The 21,078-nt window shown below is 42.7% G+C and overlaps 1 protein-coding gene across 4 annotated transcripts; it reads left to right on the forward strand.

Annotated features, from left to right (window-relative positions):
- The first annotated feature begins 7,337 nt into the window (after positions 1 to 7,337).
- mazb (MYC-associated zinc finger protein b (purine-binding transcription factor)) lies at positions 7,338 to 13,144 on the forward strand. Of its 4 annotated transcripts, none has more exons than XM_010780151.1 (7): positions 7,338 to 8,477; positions 8,655 to 8,805; positions 9,811 to 10,217; positions 10,707 to 10,954; positions 11,458 to 11,530; positions 11,866 to 12,037; positions 12,420 to 13,144. In XM_010780151.1, exons 1-7 carry the CDS (start codon positions 8,445 to 8,447, stop codon positions 12,761 to 12,763), a joined length of 1,428 nt encoding a protein of 475 aa, XP_010778453.1. In that variant the 5' UTR covers positions 7,338 to 8,444; the 3' UTR covers positions 12,764 to 13,144. The 4 variants fall into 4 exon arrangements, with proteins under 4 accessions (XP_010778453.1, XP_010778451.1, XP_010778452.1 ...); XM_010780149.1 differs by having other exon boundaries at positions 7,340 to 8,477; positions 8,655 to 8,850; XM_010780150.1 differs by having other exon boundaries at positions 7,343 to 8,477; positions 8,655 to 8,850; positions 11,458 to 11,521.
- The last annotated feature ends 7,934 nt before the right edge of the window (positions 13,145 to 21,078 follow it).

Consider the following 21,078-nt stretch of genomic DNA (forward strand, 5'->3'; position numbering starts at 1 on the left):
AACAAAGCAGACCATAGAGAAGCATTGATGTCATTCTGGCCATGCTGGGGTCACTGGAAGATTCAACACCTGACAGGTACAGTACAACAAAATACAACAGTTGTGATTTTCCTATGGAAGGCATTAGTTGGAGTTATGGTAACATTTTCTAACAATAATTTCATCATGATTTGTTACAAATATTCTTTAGTTTGCTATTTTTTCCCATCATTTTCTGTGTTTACCATCCATCTCCATGTCCATAAATGAGCCCAGGAGCACCTGAGCCGAGCTGCTTCTCTCTCCTCTCCTGCAGTCCAAAGAGCTGCAGATCAAGCGTCAGTTCCAGGACACCTGTAAGATCCAGACCCGGCAGTACAAGGCGCTGAGGAACCACCTGCTGGAGAACACGCCCAAGTCGGACCACAAGGCCGTGCTGAAGCGGCTGAAGGACGAGCAGACGCGTAAGCTGGCCATCCTGGCCGAGCAGTACGACCACTCCATCAACGACATGCTGTCCACTCAGGCTGTGAGTAAGGCAAGGGGTCGTCGTTCATTTCACTCTCGCACCACAGGGGGTCCGCCCTGCCCGCACGCTGCCTGCCATCCTGCCCGACAACAACAACCTCCTGGTGCGCCTCCACCTAAACCCACATATCCCAGCCTTATACCTGTATTGCCCTCTTCCAAAACATCCCTTACCATTACATTCTCTCATTTTAGGGCTAAGACTATGACATGTAATAATAATAATAATAAATGTTATTTCTATTGCGCTTGTCTTGAACCCAAAGACGCTTTACATTTGGGAGGGAGGGTAGACAAACAAAACAAAAACACAAAGAAACAAAGAAACAAAACAAAACAGAAAAGCAGTCAGGAGGAAGTTGGTTGAGAGGGGGGGGAGGGGCTTATGGATAAAGAGTTGAAGAGGTGGGTTTTGAAAACAAATGTTTGAATACTGTAAAAAGAAAATTAGTTTAAGATCCAGAAGTTACTCAAACTTAAAAAGGGCCCATAAAGCAACATGTCACAACAGAGTCCCTGTATCAAAGCTTTATTTCCCAGTTTACAGTTATACTAACGTATTGATGGTAGAACCATAAAGACAGTTATGGAAACAGTAAATGTTGAACCCTATAGTTTGTCCAAATGTAGCATTGTCTTTTTCCAGACTTCATTCTGCATCATAGCATATCGACGGTACAGTTAAATAGTATTTACCTTAACCCTATTCAAATTACATTCATGTTAACTGTATTGGTGTCAATTGCTGATAACACTCTTAAAGTGCCATTTAAGCTGTGTAAAGAAAGTAGTGCAATATACATATAAAACATAACATCAGCGCTGAAATGATATATTATTATGGGATGGAATCTTACAAGTGTAAAACTCCACATTATAAATGTTACTTATGCAAAAACATGCAAGTATTATTATGAAAACGGGCTTAAATGGATCAATGCTAAGAACAATTCCCTGTTAATGAAATATATAAACTTCAAATGATTACAAGCACATCAGAAAATACTACATTTTGAGAAGCTGAAACCATTACACTCTTTTAAATTGGCAACCTAAATAAATAAATAATTGTTAAAATACATTTGTAAAGTTCAAGAGCATTGCATTTGTACGTTTTTACAGTACGAATTAAATGTGCCTAGTTGATCCCCTGGTGAGGGTTTTACTTTTTAAACAGTCCAACATAGGGATCAGCCCCCCCCCCCCTCCACTCTCCAGCTCGCCCCTGCCCTGTAAGCGTGCGACTCACACACATAGACAAATCCCGGCTTTTAAATGAATGAAACATCATAGGAAGAGGACGTGATGGTCTCGTTCCCTTCAGTGACGTAACGCCCTGTGCCACTTTAATTACCTCTCATCGTGCCATGTAAGCCCGGTAAGCCAAATCCCCGCTGCCCTTGTTCGTCCGCACATCCTCTTCTCGCCCTGCGGCCAAAGTCTCTTTGGGCCGGTTTCCCACTCACTGATTAAAGTCAATGCTGAGGTCAGAAACACAATATTGCTTTTAAGTGACATTTCTTATGGAACATTTTTGTATCTGTTAGCCAGGCATCACAACAGGTTAAAGAAGTGAAACATGTTGTAATATTACACTGATTTATTAAGATCATTGAAATATAAGTGATCAATATAAGGCAGTTTTCCAATTTACAGACCGACTTCCACTATTTCTGTCTGAAACATTTTAGTTTATCAGTATTATATGCACAGAAATTCATAATTAAGCTTTTAATTTGACAATTTCTTTAATTTGTATACATACTTTTGACTTCCTCATATTGAATACAGCATATAACAAAACACTGTTTCCACAAACACACTCCTGCTCTTCTCCTCTCTGTGTGCATCTCCCTTTCTCTACCTTCGTGTCCTCAGCACTAAAGCACAATATATACCGCCCATACAATCGTGCCAAATGCATCTTTTATTCATATACCTCTTATTTTCTGTCTCTCAGCTGCGATTGGACGAGACCCAGGAAGCGGAGTACAAAGTGTTGCGCATGCAGCTGCAGCAGGAGCTGGAGCTGCTGAACGCCTACCAGAGCAAGATCAAGATCCACACGGACACGCAGCACGACCGGGAGGTGAAGGACCTGGAGCAGAGGGTGTCCATCCGCAGAGCTCTGCTGGAGCAGAGGGTGAGACTCAATCACTGCTATGAAGCAAAGCTCTTTACAATGTAATAAAGGCCTCTGGTGAGGATTAGTAATCCAGTTGGGCCTGCAGAGAAGATTGGAAACTGAAAGGCAACCTAGCTATAACGTTGTTGGATCAGATAACACTTTTTGCTGTCCCATGTTGAGACAATTAACTTCATATTTTCTACAACTATACCTTTAATAAAGGGTTTAACCGCAAGGTACTCTGAGTAATCATAGGTACACATAATCGCCACATAATCTTCAACAGTGGAGTTATACTTTAAAGATGTCCTGTCTGTGTAGATATCCTGGTGCTTTTGATCCTATTGCTTAACCTCCTTAACAGCAGGGCATCTCAATCTACTGATAAAGATTTTGTGTTTTGATAAAGAGCCTCAAAAAAGCAACAAACTTGTGTTGAGTTTTCTCTCAAGTTTTCTCTCAAGTTTTCTCTCTTTTTTTGCGGAATCTTGGATTGGGAAATGATGCTAACACCTTTTAGTAATGCCACAATTGAAAAGAAACATTACATTATGTTTTAAACGTTCTCCTAGATCGAGGAGGAGATGCTGTCCCTGCAGAACGAGCGCTCGGAGCGGATCCGCACGCTGCTGGAGCGCCAGGCCAGCGAGATCGAGTCCTTCGACTCTGAGAGCCTGCGGCTGGGCTTCAGCAACATGGCGCTGTCAGGCATCCCCAGCGAGGCGTACCCCATGCAGGGGGGCTACCCCAACGTCCCGCCCCCCAGCTCCCGCTCCGTCGGCCACTGGAGCCACGGCATACACCCGCACAACCTCCCCCCGCAGCACCTCCCCCCGCAGCACCCCTCCGCGCAGCCCACCCCGCCGCAGCCACGCAGCAGCAGCATCCCGCGCGGCAGCAGCGGCATCGGGAGCGGCAGCGGGGCGGGGGACCGCCGCAGCGAGGCCTCCTCCTCCTCCTCCCATGCCCTGGGACTGGCCCTGCAGGGGCTGGGGCGGGACGGGAGGGAGGCGCACCACTCGTCCCGCTCCTCCGCCTCTTCTTCCTCCTCCTCCTCCTCCTCTTCCTCCCACCACCAGCGGCACCACCTGCCCCAGCACTACCACCACCAGAGCACGCCGCAGCTGTACCGCGAGAGGGAGCGGGATCGAGACCGGGAGAGGGAGCGGGAGAAGGAGCGGGAGCGGGAGTGGGCCGGAGTGCGGGGCTCCGGCGGCGACCTGGCCCACCCTCACCCCCTGCCCTTCTCCCATCACCTGCCCTCTCGCTCCTCCTCTCAGTCCCTCGCCATGCTACCTCCCCCGCCGCCCGCCCCTCCCTCCATCTCCGGCCCGTCCTCCTCTTCCTCTTCCTCCTCCTCCTCACAGGGGGGGATTTACTCCGGAGGGCTGGGTGTGCGGGGGGCCCCCAGCCTCCTGGCGCTGAGGAACAGCCCCCAGCCTCTGAGGAGGACGGCGTCCGGCGGGGGGCCAGGGGGGGCCGGGGGCAGCGATGGCGTCCTGAGCCGAAGCACCTCGGTCACCTCGCACATCTCTAACGGATCCCACCTCTCATACTCTTAGTCGAGAGGGGGGTATCTTGCAGGGGGGGGGGAGTGATCTAGGAAGGTAGCTATCTCAGGGTGCATCTCAATACTCTCAGCTTGCCTTTTCATGCCCTCCATCTCACTGATCTCTCCTCAGAATATCTCAAACGCAGAGGATTTAGGGATATCACCCTTTCCTCTTAACGCACAGTGAAGCAGAGATCAGTAGGGGGGGAGGGGGGGGAGGACAAGCTGACTTTGCTGAGCTGCTCCTTTAGACTCAGGGCGGGTAGAGAGGCTTTCTCCCATTCCCACTGGTGTATAAAAGGAGGGAGGAATGTACCCACCTGTAATACCACTGGATGAAGGCGGTATTATATTTAAAAAAGAGGAGGCTTGTGTTCAGTGTTTTTATCTTTGTTACTGCCTGTATAAAAGCGAGACAGGAAGTGTGAAATAGGGATGTTCTACCGTTTCTTCTCCCAGAGCTGCAGAGAAAGTGGACGGCAGCCATGTCTTCTTCTATGATGTTCTTTGATTGAATGGAGAAAGAGAGAGGACAGGGGGAGGGAGAGGTGTTTTTTTGCATTGTGTATGTACTTGTATGTAGTCTGTAGTGTTCAGATATATCTAGCAAGCACTCGTAAACTGCGGCTCCAGAAAGGAAAAAGGGGGAGAATCACAAAAGAGGAAGTCTGCAGGGGGGGATTTAAAAACACTTTTTATTGATTTACAACGGTTGATGTTTTGTTGATTTTTTTGTATTAAGTGTATAAAAAAAACACAAAAACAAGTTGCTTGGAACGTCACCAATGCCTTTAAGGGGTTCTTAAAGGGATGTCGTGCCGTCAAAGTTTTTATTTGATGACTGCGAGATCATTTAAACACCGAATGTTTGTAAAGGCAAAAAGACTCTGTTCTAAAAATGCAGCTGGGGTGAAGAGAAACATTTGTGAGGACATGTAAAAATACAAAAGAAAAAACAACAACTTTCCATGACATATTGAGTATCTAAACAACATAGGTGTCAATGGGAGTCACTCCAATGCATGAGATAGACGTACAAAAAAAACCATTCGTAAACATGACCAAAACCACATTTGAAACGTGCCGTACCTGTCCGAAGATCACTCGTCCCACCTTTTTGATCTTTACTGTACATATTTATGGGGATATTAAAAAAACAAACACAAGTCATTGGTTTTATAGAGTAACAAAGATAATGATAGTAATTTTGATATATTCAAGTGAGTATTGAATTCAAGATTTAGAGCGACAACTCATTTTCTATAGGTGTCAATATTACCATAACTAATCCTGATGTATCGTTGTTGTAAACATGTTCACAATTTTCTCTCGCGAAGAAGAAGGGCCCACTTTTGACTGTAATTAATAATGCTAAAAACTGTTGTCAGGTATGGTGTGTTCAAGATATTAAGGATTATTAATAAGGGGTTATTAATAATCCTTAATGATTCGTGTATGTGTCTAGTTATATTGCCACTTTATTTTTTATTTTTAGACAAAATAATTGAATTTTGAAAAGGCACTCGTAAAGCAGCAACACCCCACTTATCAACCTCCTCCTCTGGACTCATGGAGAAGAGATTTTACAATTAGGCACTGGAATGTAAATGCTGTTTCTTCCTTTTTCTATTTATTTGTTTTTAGCGTAGGGAAAACGTTCCACACGTAAGCTCTCGAGGACAGAAAGAGAGGAAGAGTTGGCACAATCCTTGCTGATAATCTCACTGGGTGCAGCATGACTGATGTGTGAAAAACAGGAGAAGAAGAAAAAGGAGGAAGTGGGAGGACGTGCGTCGACTGAGCTGCTGTCAACGTGCACCCTCTTGTGCCCTCTTGGCACAGCAGCAGTGACCGCAGCAGCACGTCCTCCCAAAAAAAAGAAGACGACACAAATCAGTGTTTCACGGTGATTCACACTCTGAAGGTTTCTTTACTTGAAGTAGAAAAAACTGGACTTTTTTTGTTGTTTTTTATGTTATTTGAAATGAAAAAAAGATAATCACCCTGCTGTTTGTATGACACAGAAACACCAGCTCAAGACAATTCCCTGTATAACCTACTACTTTATGCTCGGTTGGAATCTCAGTGCATGCATGAACTCCTTATATAAACTAAGACTGGCGGGTTTCGGGCCTTGTGTTGCGGGAAGTCGCTGTGGTAGTGTTTTTAGACGGGTTGTTGTCAGAGGTCAGAGGTCAAGGCCGAGGGCAGGGAGTCTCAGTCCCTGAATCGCGTCCGGAGGAAAGTTGAAGACGAAGAAGCAGCACAGGATCGTCTGTGTTTTGCAGAGTTTTCGAGATGGGGAAGGGGGGGGGTTAGGGGTTGAAACCCTTATCAAATACTCCAAATCAAGCTTTTCCAAGCCTGACGAGGACAAAGGAAGAAGGGTCTTGACACATGTATTGGAAAGAAATGGGGTGCTTTAAAAAGTAATTTAAAAAAAGATAATAAATTGATATTAACACATTAACTCGTCGTGATTTGATATGTTTTAATCGGATGGCATCATTTATTAAGATGTTTATTACAAGGCTGAAACTGGTCGGTTGGTAAAAAAAAAATACATTCTAAATTTTCAGATTCACAAATTAGCTTGTTTTCTTGGTCTTTTAGGATATTCAACTTTAATATCTTCATTTGTTTACGTTTGAATTATGTCAACTTTGGCTTTGGGAAATTATGTACAATACTTTTTAACAATTTTATGTCTCAAAGCCCATGTTTACATATAAATGTGTTATTTTGTTAACGGTAAACCCCTCAAATGAGTTGGTTTGCTCTCATATCCACATTTAAGAGTCTGTAAATAGTGAATGTGTGAGATTTTAACTGAAGATCATGATAAATCGTTAGTTAGGGCTTCAAGCAAGTACAAATATATTATAACATTGTTTAATATTGCCATAACAAAACACCGTGTGCTGTGAAAGCTATTAAACTAGACTCAGTTCTGCCTTTCAGCTGTATTTCAGCAAATTGCTTGTTAAAGTAAAAAAAAAATGATATCCAACATTATTTAATTGAAGTTAAAACCAAAAAACAGTTGATATCCGGATGACTATCCTATTAATAATATTTTGTTAATTGACTAATCCAGTAAGCATTGAGCTTTTTTTTATAAAGATTTGGAGGTGTGTACATAGGTTAAGAATACCATATGTTATGCACAATATGTATTTGTATATATATTTTCCAAAGCAGACTGTTTTTATGCCCGATTATGCTCGTCCATTGTGTGTGCATGCTGAGCAGCTATTCGTCCTGGTTACTATATCTGACTCTGACATCATGCCGACGCACCTCCCTTTAAGATGCGTCAGTCATCTGTCCGTTAATGGAGTCATTCAGGCTGTTTTCTGCAGGAGGAGATCTACATTTAGCGTCGGCCGACAAAACACCAGGAAGGGAAGGGGGAGAGGACGGAAATGAGAGGGGGGTGTCCAAAGAGGAAAACCCTCTCCCTTTAAGAACAAGTGGGACATAGCGGTGCGAGAAAAGGAGAGGAGGGGGAGAAGAAAGAGGAATTAAAAAAGAAAAGGAAGAAAGAGACAGGGAGGGAGGAGGGAGAGCGGGCGATAAAAAAAGAAAGATGACATCCTCGCAGCTGAGCGGCCGAGGTGGAGCGATAGGCTGCGGCCGGCCGAGAGCGCCTCTCTCCGGGGTCAGAGCGTGAACCAACAGCGAGGCTTCGACAAACACCCGATTGGCCTATTGGGGGGAAATCGGAAAAAATAGATTCATAAATTAAAAACAAAGCATGACCTGCTGTGCTGCCAGATACGTGTGTTATTACCCTTTTTTGTTCTCTTGCGTGAAAAACATTTATTTTAGTATGTTTTTAGCGAAAGTGTGATAGTGTAATATGCGATTTTTGTTGTTTTTACCAAGCAGTTTTGTTGTGTGCGTTTTAGTGAGATTAGTGTGCTGGGGAATTAAAGTTAGAAACCAAAGTGAAAAGAGAAACAGGCCATTATTGTTGGACCTGGCCTGCTCCACTACTGCCTGTGTGCTGCAGCCTGCGTTAGTCAACAGCTGCGTGCATTTTAATGGACAGCATTAGGCTACCTCAATGAGAAAAACATATTTTTGCAGACGACTTTATCCACGTTTTTCACGCAAATCCAGAAGCCCGTGGTTTCTGCTGCAGGACAGGCGACTGTGTGCGCCTCGATCTCCGGTGGGCCGATCAAAACCATGCAAAGGCAGCCCTGCCCGATTTCAATCAGGACTTAATAATCTCCATCGCTGTGGCGCAAAATGGATGCTGCTTGGAGCAATTTTCTCTTCCAGGTAGGCTTGTTGATCAGGCATTACAGGCCTCTTTTTCTGCCCTCATTTTACTGCGCGCATGTTCTCACAGTGTGTGTCCAGCAGCCCTCACCTCATCTCGTATTTCAACGTAGCACCTCAAGATAATGCTGTGACTTGTGTTTACATTTGGTGATGGCCTTCTACTTGCTTCTCCAGAATACTCCCACCCAAAACCAAGTGGAGGGGAGCCTCCAATCAGAGCTCATGCAAGTGCATACGAGTTCTCCCCAAACCCCACCCACAGAGCACATAGCACAGCCTCCTTCAACTGTGGACACTGCTGCTCTCAATGAGGAACCCCTGCCTGGTGAGGGACACTGCACTGCATCCTACACCTGTGGAGCTGACAACAGTAAATACATCCCACTTCACTCTGATCTGCATAGTACGAAAGTCAATGAGGTGATACAAGTCCAGTGACCTCTATTTTGGTGATGGCAGGTGAACAAATAAAGAATATCTGTATTATTTTCATGGCCCAAAATTCAAAACGATAATTCTAAACCATGTGAAATTCAGACACTAATACATCCAGGATATCCGGACAGGGTTATCGGTATCTCAGTGTTTATTTGCTTGATAAAGGTGCTTTTCCCCCTTTTAAATTTGCCAAACATTTAGAAACACAACTTTGGAAATTATTTTTAAAACACTAAGTGGCTAGATTAAACTTGGGTGCTTAGCAGAGCTCCAATTTCTGATTAGAGCAGAAGCAATACGTTGATTAAACATTTACCGGAAATTTAGCAGGCAGCTATTTACTACAGGCAAGCCATTTTTTTTGCAATTACGTCCAAAGGTCACTGCTTTCAGTGTCACCAATGTGCATGCTTTCTATTTTTCATTGCCTTCTATGATAGTCAAATAAATATTTTATGATTTTGCAACATTGTTCAAACAAGCAAAGTCCCCTTTGGCTCTCATGGTCTACATTTCTCCCTATTTCTGAATTGATAATACTCAGACAATAAATGTTGGTAATTTAAACTATATAAGTTTTTTCTTCACATTTCCTTTTTTAGCTGGAGGCTTTATTGTATTTTCACCTGCAGATTACCAAAACATGGTCGACTGTGAAGATGTAAAATGTGGTCATTGTTGCAACACATGATCACTTGAAATCAACTAAGATATCACCATTTGATGATCTGTTTGTATACTCTGTAAACCAATGTTGTTGATTGAATAAATATAGCTGCTACTTTATCTGCATTTAAGGTTATAATGAGTATATACAAAAAAACAAAAAAAACACCTTCTTTGAAACTAACATTTTCCTCTCTCCCTTCCCCCCCGCCTCCCTGCGGTCCAGTGAAGCCTGTGTCCCGGCCCGGCCGCGTGCCCCACATCTGTGCCATCTGCAACAAGCAGTTCAAGAACAACTACAACCTGCGGCGGCACCAGTCGGTCCACACCGGGGTACGCATGAAGGACAGGGCCAGAGAGCAGGCGGAGGGGGCAAAGGAGGGCGCCGCGGCCCCGTCGGCGATGGCGGGGGGGGCCGGAGGGAGGGTGGAGAGGACCACTGTTCCCCTCTCCCTGCTACACCTCTCCGCTCCTCCTCCTCTCGCCCCTCCCGGCGTGCTGGCGGGGTCCCTGCAGATCCCTCTGGGTAGTCAGGATGGTGAAGGGGGGGCCATGGCTAACGTAATGGCTAGTGTTAACCCCCACGCTCCGCCTCCTGCTGCTGTCGTCATGGCCACAGGGGCGACAGTACAGGTGGGTCAGGGCCTTGTGGAGATGGCTGTTGTCAACCCCAAACCTTCAAGCATGTTGTTTCTTAAGCTGCCTGGCCACAGGGGTGGTTAAGTCCCCCCCCTCCCCCCGCTTCGTATTTGACTGAATCTCACCTGTGTGTTCAATACAAAACTGTCCATGTCCTGTAACCAGCTCAGGGACCAGTGAATTCCACCCCAGTGTTTGGCACTGGTCCCAAGTTTGAGAGAACAACGTGCTAGAAGCCCCCCCACGCTCCCCTGCATGTTCTCTGTAACTCAAACCGTGTGAAAGCAGATTCTTAAAATCCAGCAGGAAGTAGTTAATCTAACATCCGAATCAACTGTCAGTAATATTTGGCACATGTGCAACAAAGATATATCTGTGAGCTTCTGCATGGTTTTCAACAAACCACTGATTGTTTTCCTTCTTGTGTACGTAACTGTAATTCTGTAAATAACTGTGTGTTTCTGCTTGTCTGTTTTGGCTCAGCGACCCTCAAATCCCAACCCAAACCCAGTAAGGAAAAACCATGCCTGCGAGACGTGCGGGAAGGCTTTCCGTGACGTTTACCACCTCAACCGCCACCGCCTGTCCCACTCTGACGAGAAGCCGTTCTCCTGTCACATCTGCCAGCAGCGCTTCAAGAGGAAGGACCGCATGAGCCACCATGTGCGATCCCACCAGGGAGGCGTGGAGAAACCCTACGTCTGCCCCCACTGTGGCAAAGCTTTCTCCAGGTAACACTGTGGTTAAAGTCTATAAAAAATAAACTGTGATGATTGAGTAAGTTGAGGAGGAAGAAACTTTTTTATTTGTTGGATCTCACTCCTTTAATACGTAAAAAAACAAGATGTAAACAATGACAATGTAGCTTTAGACTTAACATACAGACATGAGAATGCTATCAATCTTATACAAAGCAAATAAGCCTATTTCCCAGAATATTTAACTTTTCCTTAATAAAAGTGCTTAGGAAATAATATTCTCTACATTTTAAGAGGTGCCATTACTTTTTAAAAAGGTACATTTGAAAGTATAAAACAGAATCTCACTTCAGACAGGATGCCTGTCCTTGTTTTCATCATAGCCTATTTATTTTCATACTCAGCTGATACGTGGTCACAATTGGTCTGTTATGATCAGTTTTTGGTCCTAGTCCCCTAGAGAAAAAGTGTTCTTTATTCTAAAAAAATATAAAGCTCTACCTATTCTAATAGTTTGACTCTCTTTCTTTCCGTAGGCCTGACCATCTGAACAGTCACGTCAGACAGGTGCACTCGTCGGAGCGACCCTTCAAATGCCCGGTGAGTCAGGTATACATCGTGCTCATTATCAAATTCCAAACAGCTAAAAATGTGCTTTCCAATTACTATGGAAAATGATTTGGATAAAGTGGATGCCTCTTTTAAACAGTATTACTATTACCAATATCTTTACCCGCAGCAGCTCACTGCCAGATATTTACAAGTAGATAACATACTGTATACATTCTCAGAACATATAAAGTATATGAGGTTATTTTTCTAATAAGAGTTGTAAAGCATTAGCTATCGGCGCATATTTTCAAACTAAGAACACATTGGTGTATTTAAGTTTTTGGTTTAAAAATGTCTCAATAATCACTTTCCTTTTTCCAAAAAAATGTCAGACCTGTGAGTCCAGTTTTGCCACGAAGGATCGTTTGCGTGCGCACATGATTCGCCACGAGGAGAAGGTCCCCTGCCACATCTGTGGGAAGCTGCTGTCCGCTGCATACATCACAGATCACATGAGGGTGCACAACCAGTCCCAGCATCACGCTTGCCACCTCTGTAACCGCAGTAAGTTTGTACAAAAGAGTCTAACATCGTTATATTTCATATTTAATGTTAACATGACTACACATGATAAATCCAAAGATGTTATCCTGAACTCTGTGGAGCATTAAAACAAATTCTCTATGGTTTTCTGCTCTACATTATTTAAATTTCCAGCCGCAGCATGTAGCTGTTCTCGCTTTGATAAACACACTGCATGCTATCTTCCCAGCACTACGCACGCAGACACATTTAGAAACTAGCTGCTGAATATAGTGGAGCACTCGGCAGCTGAAGAACGAAATATTTCCCTCAGGAGTTGGTAGAAGACAAAGGGTGAAAGGGCCTTAATGATATTAAACTTTCTTATTAACTTTTTCCTTCCGCCTCCGCTCTCCTCCATCAGGCTTCACCACGCTGACCTACCTTCGTGTCCACGCCCAGAAGCACCACGGCCAGGAGTGGAAGGACAGTCCGGGGGGCTTCGGCGGCTCGGCTTCCGGCGGCATTCTGGTCTGCCACTTGTGCGGCATCCACTGCAAGACGCCCACCCAGCTCCAGGGGCACATGGGCACCCATGGCAACAACCAGGGTGTCCCGAGCCCCATCACCTCCAATGTGGCTGCCAGCAGCTCCGTCTCCCTTAGCAACATGGTGACGGCGCCAACTGTTTATGTCACGGGCAACACGGTGGTGGACCTGCTTGTCACAGACTGCTCGAGCATCGCAGCGCCACAGTCCCACAGTTAGCAGCAATAATGACCTCAAACCTTTAACAGAGGGCAGGGTTAGAAAAGGTCAAAGTTACAGGTAGATGTTTGTAATGTCCCCACTTATAGGTAAGGATTAAAAGGTGGGGGGGATTAAGTCCAGTCAAGGGCAGTATCACCTCAGAGCTGCAGAGCATCGGTGGAAAGTGGACGGTATTAATAGCTATGAACTCACGAAAAGATATACCTTTGTGGCCGTAGCAAGGTTCATTGACACTAACGACAAACATGGATGTGCAGTGTTTCCCCTAGGTTGACTGCTTTGGGCGGGGTGCTGTCTGAGCGTGGGGGGGATTTTTTAAATCCTCTGGAGCAGAGAGAGGAGCTGTGGATTATTGTTATTGATTAATGCATCAGTGTTTCTTCGGGTCAAAAACACTAAACTCACAACTTAAAATGAAACTGTTCAGTTTATTTAATAAAAGAGCACATGTTCAATTTGAAAAGTGGCAGTAGATATAGATTAGTTGCAATTTGGTGCTATATATATACAATTTAAATATATATTTAAAAAATATATATATAAAAAAATATATATATATAATTATTATTTTTTTAAATACCTTGAATTTCAGGGGGGGCGTGGGGCTCCGTTGGCGGGGCGCAGCGCCCCTCCAAGACAATGGTAGGGGAAACACTGATGTGTTGTCCAAATATTCCTGGGTGCTCTTGTGCTTTTGAGACTCCAATGAAACTGTGGTATTGTGAGCATCTACTGTATTACTCTCTCCTCTCTGCCCCCCCTCTCTCTTTGTCCCCTTTCCCTAAACCCTGGCATTGGCTGCTCTCTATAAGTGCACCAAGTACTGTATATCTCACACCAGCTCTGATTTTACCTCCATTTTGCAGCTCACTTACTAAGAATCCAAATGGCTTATGTTAAGAAGTAGTATGGAGAAAATAGCTCTCGTAACAAACAAACCAGTAGAAAGGAAAGTTGTGTGCGTGTGTAAGTCAGGGTTCGCCTAGCATGTTAGCTTGTTTGTTCACAAAAACAAAAAAAATCAACATTTGATTTTGCAAAGCTGCAATGGCAGATTATTAAGTCTCTCGAGGGCTGTTTGATCAGGACAGGAGGCCATACGTGTTGCGGTGGGTATGGAATCGTGGGATGTACTTGTTCATTTGTTTCTTAAAGGTACAGAGATAGGAATAGGGTTTGCGTTCAGGAGTGTCAAGCACCTTAAATCGTTATTGTTTGATTCAGCGAGGATCAAAATGGGTTTGAGATTTCTTGGATTTTTCTTGCTCTTGAGTCTTCCTCTCTCGGTCTGGCCATTTAAAAAAAAATTAAAAAAAGACAAAAAAAGAAACATAAATGCTAACCAACACTTCAGCTTCTGACATGGCAATTCTTGCACCAGAAAACTACCTTTTGCATGAGAATAAGCTAGCTCAGTCATGCTAATTATTAGGGAGCTGTCATGACAAAATAAACAGTTTTGCAGTTCCACCTAGTTGGCTGTAAAACAATAATATTTATAAAAGTGTTGATTTTTATTCAGAACATTTTAACATTGTCGGCCATTCATTTGATTGTAACTGTTATTGCCATAGTCCGTCTTTGTTTTCTCTATGTATCAGTCCAATGAGTGAAACTTATGCATTAGATTTAGTCATTTAACTCTGTATAGCACATAACGCTCTGAACGCAAGTCATTCGTTCTACATTAATCACGTAAAGAATGGTAATTTGTCCCGTTGGATATCTTTGGTTGCTTTGAGTTGTATTGTGAGTGACGTGATGTTGAGGAAAGGGCTTATAAAGTCAGAAGTACAACGCGAGTTCGATAACACCACTTGGTATGCTGTAAACATTTCCTGGTTTTGTACTGGAGTGCTTTCTCAGTTTTGTGTTATGTTACCTTGAAATTCGTTGAGTTGTTTCTTTCTTCCTTTTCGTTTTGTTTTGGAAATGTGTTCTTCCTGTTGAGAAAAAGTAGTGATTGATTAAAAAGTTAATTTTAGATTTTTCTCCATAACACTAAGAAAAAATAATACCTCTACCCTAGGATTCTGTACAGCTATTGTTATACATCTTAATGCCTTATCGTACTCAACTGCATTTTAATTATTTTATGATGAAATATTTCAAATCTTAGTCATGAATTCATTAAGAATATTAATGGGATGTATTTATATTTATATTTTTATATTTCTCAACAGTATGCATGTCTAAAAGGTTGTTAGAGCAAAAAAAACGACGATGCTTAATACAGTCATAGATATTATGTTATTTTGTAGATGAAGTAGAGACCATGTTATTATTTTGTTATTTGGACAATTTAAAGTAAAAAGAGTAAACAGGCTTTGTGTTGTGTGTTTGATCTTTTCACCTACTGCTCTGACATGTATATCTGAAGCGTCATCCGTAACACACAGAACACATGCTTTATATATAACATTAGAATATTGACTGTTTCAGTGGAAATGTTTCCTATTGTTAACTTCCAAAATGTGGAAAATGTGACTTCACGTAAACATAACTCAACAGAATGTTTCCCAGCAATACAAACAAAAGTTTATATTAACTGGAAGGTGTCTGCCTCTCCTTATCATCATCATCATCATCATCATCATCATCTCCTGCACACCATTAACGTGTGATAAATGCACTCAATATTTTCCGTCAAGAAATTCCTGACAAAGGTAGGTTGACTGTTACATGGCTATTCAATTAGTTGACAGAATACAGGATGTGATTTTTTAACTTGTTGTTTTTAATCTGTTTCGTTACAAAGTGTGACTCAGCAATACTGTATAGAGAAGCTGACACGAATAAGGTCCAAAATATCTAATGGAATCAACTTAAACAATTACGTTATAAAGCTGGGATCTTTCTTAGCTACTAAATCTGAAACTAAATGTGTATGGTTGTTTTATTTAAGGCAAGTGTTTCATCAATTTTACACTTGAGACAAGACTGCTCCTATTCTGTATGTCTTGTGACTAAACCTGTAACATTGTACTCAATTTGTCTTACAGGCTTCTGGTTTGACTTTTAGATGACATCTTTAAAGTTTGAACATTTCGTACGATCTCTAAAATGTTCATTAACATTTCTAGCCTGTCAGGCCCAGTGGTGGAAAAGGTTGAAGGTCAAATGTTTTGCAAACTTGGTCTTTCTTTTTAAAGTTCTCCTTCTGCATACTTGCTATCAAAAATATTTTCCTGGGTTTTGATTCTTAATTTATGATTTTATGCTTTGAAATGTTGGCATATATTCATATCTTTGTGCTTCTTTCACCTGAACATACATGTGTGTGGCATATACAGTATGTGCTCTCCTTGCATACACTAAGGAAACTAATACTTATGGACAGCATGTGTTGCAAGGTTTGCATCCCTACAAAATGTCAGGTGTATGAGCCTACAAACATACTGAGACAAGAATCAATGGATAACTAAAAAGGCACAGGGGCCCAGCCAGGACAATCTCTAAAATAACCACAAAAAACATTAAACAACCACCAAAAGGCTTCAAAAAGACCACAACCCCTACAAAGAGATGCAAAACAGCTACAAAGAGACCACAGAAAGCCCCCTATGAAAAGGGGTAAACAACAACTGAGAGACGCAACATTGCTACACAAGCATAAAAATAATAGCTATTAAAGAGAAACAACACACCCACAAAGACACACAAAACCACAGAGATGAGCAGTGACAACAAAGACACAAAACAATGACAAAAAGAGGCTAAACCACTCTGTGTTTTAATCCTATTAAAGGTGGTATGGGCCATTGTCTCATAATGCAGATAAGCACTTATAATTGATCAGTGTATTTGCAAATGCTGGTTTATTCAAAGGTCAAATGACTATCCTGTCAAATACATAGTAAGCACACTATGTGGCAATCTTTAATTATTTTAAACATATTTTCACTGGTTTTAAGAATTAAATGCATCCAGGCCAGTCCTTTTATGTGAATGAAATCTCCCAGTGGACAGATTGGATATTGTAAACCATGAATGCAGCTTGAATGTATGCACTCTTTATGGCAAATCCATTTGCCAGCATATAAAACGACAAAAAAAACATTTACAGAAAGTCAGTGCAGTGACTGGTGCAAAAATGTTCTCGTCATGACATGAGCTGTTGCCTGGACCTGTAGGAAGTAGCTGGCGCAGCAGCCCATAGCGTTGAGTCAACGTTGCATCTGCGAGACATACAGCAGCTTCTCTGGTCTGCTGCTCCGAGACAGATGAGATGACATAGCGGATGGACGAGCTAACAGCACCCTAACACCCGGATCAGATTGTGTCATTGTCTTATTTTTCGTCGGATTGCCGTTTTTCAAAAGCTATTTGCGAAAGCTTGCCAGACGCAGGCCAATCTTCAATGCTCCTAAAGAGCAGCCCGCACATAGATGTCGATCTAACTTGCTGCAAGCTATCGTTAGCTCGCTGCTGCTATCCTCCAGACATTGAAGTGGCCACACAAACATGCGGATCATCGAGGCGGAGACCCCTGGGACATCTCTAACGTTTAACGCTTTCTGCTGGACACGAGTTTCAACCAGCCGCTGACTGGACTCTGCAAAGTATTTGTGTAAATGCAGCTTTAATATATTTCCATTTATTCTAAAACATGTGTAAACTCCAATCTGCCAGCCACCGTTAGCATCCACGGTGTCGGTTAGCTACTGCTAACTGGCTACAAACAAATAACAAGCTGACAAAATAGTTAACGTTACTGTGGGTGTGCGACATAACATGTCAAATTGGGCATTCAATTATCAAGTATATTTCATTAGTGTTATCAACTTGCTAAATATATTTTTATGAATTTAGTCAAAGGGGAATGGTAGACAGCGGTGACAACCTCAGCCATATTTAGGGAGATGCTAGCCTGAGCTAACGGTTCCTAGCGTCATTGTTAGCAGGCGGTTCAACAGCTCAGACAGTTGGCCATGCTCATCACAGCGAAGGATGACATTCATTGTGAGCCATATCGTCTCTGTTCACTACATCTGCATGCATGCATTCAGGCTGACCCGGTTACTCATGCTAACAAGTTGAAAACCAAATAACAACACTGCGTTACTATTTGGTTTCCATGTTATCTCAACAAGCCGGTGTTTTTTATGTAAAGCATTCAGTATAGCGTTTGCCAAGTTAGCCCTTATTCAGTGAGTTACCAACAAAATGCAACGTGTGTTCTTGGACTTAACATTGTATAATGTTGGCTAGGTTTAGCGAGTAATTGTTATAAATGGTTAGCCATTTGACTGAAGAGCAACAATAACGGTTACATGTCACCCTGCAGTCGGTGTCAAATGCCCTACGTGTTTAGCTGAGATAACTGTCAGAGCTTTGCTTGTAGTTCGTTTTTCACAAAGGTCACATTAGCTTACGTTGTTGCCCGGAACTAAGAGCACCGACTTCCCATGCTTACGTTGATATTTTTCGACTTTTAGCCATATTAAAACAAACGCATTGCGTATTTTGCTAATGGATTTCAACTTTTTAAGGACTCAGCTAATTGACTTTACGCAAACAAACTGTAAGACCGGTTGTCCTGGAGGAAAATATATTGGCGAATAGTGTGATCAGATGGATAGAGCAGCATGTGGCACTAAAGGGCCTACCAGCTGATATTCTGCAACTGTACTCGGCATTTATAAATCCGTCCTCTGGACACCTTACATTAATTATTAACCTATCTTCCACATTGTCTCTGAGCTCTCTTTGACACCCCATCTGTTAACCCCACTTCCTCTTTATTTTGCATATAGCAAGACAAGAAAAGCTAGAACCATACATTGACACATATGTTGGACTTTGATAGTGCGCTTTTGTCTATTTCAGTAAGTACAGCCAAATGTAAACAAGAGGAGTAGCCACCCGTCAGATCAATATGGACTGTTTATTCACTGTCTGATCATGTGTGTGTTTCAGAGAGGGGAAAGAGCGACGGATCTCAAAGACCAGACTACCCCAAAACTCTTTGCCTCTCAGACAGATCACCAGGGACCATGCTGACCATTCTAGCTGCTGGGTCTATGTTCTTTCCAGGCCTTTTCCTACTTTCAAAACAATGTCTAAAGTCAATCCCAGCACTGAGATGGAGCGAAGGAGATGCAGTCATTGTCTCTGCCAGGTGAGACTTCCTTAAACTTGTTTTTTTTTTACACAATGGGCCCCTCAAAACTTCACTGCAGTGCCATACCAATAGTTTAAAGTTCATGTGCAGTTTTGTTTATTGCAAGACTCGAGTGTGTTTTTGCAGCTGCACTCGTATGTCAAGACAATTTAGCGGCACATTTTTGCATAAAAGCAAGCTCTACTTTCTGACCATAACTAGACAGTCTAAATCCTTAGCTAATGAACATTATATTATTCGTTTTTAACTTACCATTCTTTGCTCTCAGGTTGGTTTCGTCGGTTCAGGCAGTCATGGCCTCTTCAGCTGGCTACATCATTGCTTCTTCCTGCGAGGACATTCTCGAGGACCAGTAAGTGGAGAAATGCTCATGACAATATATTCCACCCCTCTCAACCAGTCTGTCCTGTCTTTTTAATGCATATAACAAATCAGCTGTCGGAAAGGTCTATTTCAAAGGCTTTAAAATGTGCCATGCAAGGCATTTGGGTCGTATATCAGCTATGAATGTAAACCAAACATTTAACTTGATGTTGAAGCCTTGACACGAAGCAGTAAATGTCACGTTGTGTGTAAAGGTGAAGTCGCCGTTTTATGAGCTTTTTATTTTCTCATTAAAACCGCTACACTTGAGGGGAATCTTTCCCTGAACTGTTTAATTCATATATTTTCCTTTCTGTTTTAAAACTCGCCTTCTCTCCCTCTCTGCACAGGCATTGGCTGACCAGCTCTTACATCATGTTCGCTGTTCCTTACTTCGTGTTCGACGTCTACGCCATGTTCATGTGCTACTGGTACAAGCTGCGAGTCAAAGGGCACGAGGAGGCCTCGGCAGCGCCCCAGCACATGAGCACAGCCCTGACCAGCTATTTGCGTCGCGAGTTCCTCATGGTGCTGCACCACGTTGTCATGGTCACCGTCTGCTTCCCCGTCTCTGTGGTAACTGTCACACGTTGCTCTTTCTGTTGGCCTGAGATTTGAGTGAGGAAAGGGAGAAATGGACTATTGAATTATCGGTAACTTCAATAGTACTTCTCTCAGGTATCTTTTTCAGATTTTTAGGGTAGACTGTTAAATGTTTTCTATGTTGAGACAAACGGAAAGAGGCCTTTTGTAGAAGATGGTGCTAATTGCCTTAGCATTATTACTGAGGCCTGCAGCCGACTGCTATTTTTATTATTGGTTTATCTACCGAATCGTTTATTAGTGGTCTCAATTAGTGGTGTGGTGTATAACACTTCAGAAGGCCTAAAGATGTTGAGTTATGTATACTGTTGAGGCCATGAAAAGAAAAAGAAAAACCCCCTTTTGGGAAAATAAAACCAAATAATCTGTCATTTCTTTGCTATAGAAACGATGAATCGATCTACCAGTGCAGCTCTAAATCGTAAGATTAGTAGTATCACTAGTAGAGACATTAAGAAGCCACCTCTGATTATTGAAAAGTACAAATGACATAGAATTGTTTTTGTTTTACTTGTTACTTCAATCTAGATGTCTCTTTACAAAGTGGTATTTATTGCAAATCCAACGAAGGAACAACGCTGTATTTTCATTCTAGACAAATAATCATCCTCCTTCTCTTTCTGTAGTTCTGGAGACAAGGAAAGGGAGATTATTTCCAGGGTATTCTGTTCATGGCTGAGCTCAGCACTCCCTCTGTCTGCTTAGGAAAAATACTCATCCAGGTAAGCATCCGGGTTCGTACTAAAAGAAGATATTGGTGTACTGTTGCATGCGCATGTGTCACACTAAAGTTCTTCTTCACTCTCCATGTCTTTTTATCTGCTTTTCATTAAATGGAGAATATATTTCCATTCATCCCCATCGGTGCTTGTTGGCTGTGTCTTACGGCCCGTCTACACGACAGGCATCAAAAAATCTTGAAGCTCGGCGTGTCTGAAGCTTGGCGATTTTTTGCGACCAACAACCAATCCCATGAATCTCCGCCCCCGACATACAAAGCAATAGCAATGTTAAAACGAAGTAAACTGGATATAAACTCTCCAAACAGGCAAAAAACCTACCAGTTTCACCCACTGTCTCTGCCACCTCCCTCCATGCCTGGTTCCTCCGGTTTGTATCCCGGTAAATAGTTCTGGTCGTAAAGAACCGGGTGATTTGCTACCATAATTTCTCGTTTGGAATATGAGGAAATGAACTGCGGTCTGGCTCTCCCAGCTTGCAC

Source organism: Notothenia coriiceps, unplaced genomic scaffold (genome assembly GCF_000735185.1).
Source record: "Notothenia coriiceps isolate Sejong01 unplaced genomic scaffold, NC01 NC01_scaffold00021379, whole genome shotgun sequence".
NCBI lineage: Eukaryota > Metazoa > Chordata > Actinopteri > Perciformes > Nototheniidae > Notothenia > Notothenia coriiceps.

What these genes read in the sequence shown, in the direction of transcription:
- mazb (XM_010780149.1), top strand. Translation starts at nt 8,445, where the DNA reads ATGGATGCTGCTTGGAGCAATTTTCTCTTCCAG. An exon ending in CACCTGTGGAGCTGACAACA is followed by an intron (nt 8,851 to 9,810) that starts GTAAATACATCC and finishes CCTGCGGTCCAG; the next exon opens with TGAAGCCTGTGTCCCGGCCC. An exon ending in TCAAATGCCCGGTGAGTCAG is followed by an intron (nt 11,531 to 11,865) that starts GTATACATCGTG and finishes AAAAAATGTCAG; the next exon opens with ACCTGTGAGTCCAGTTTTGC.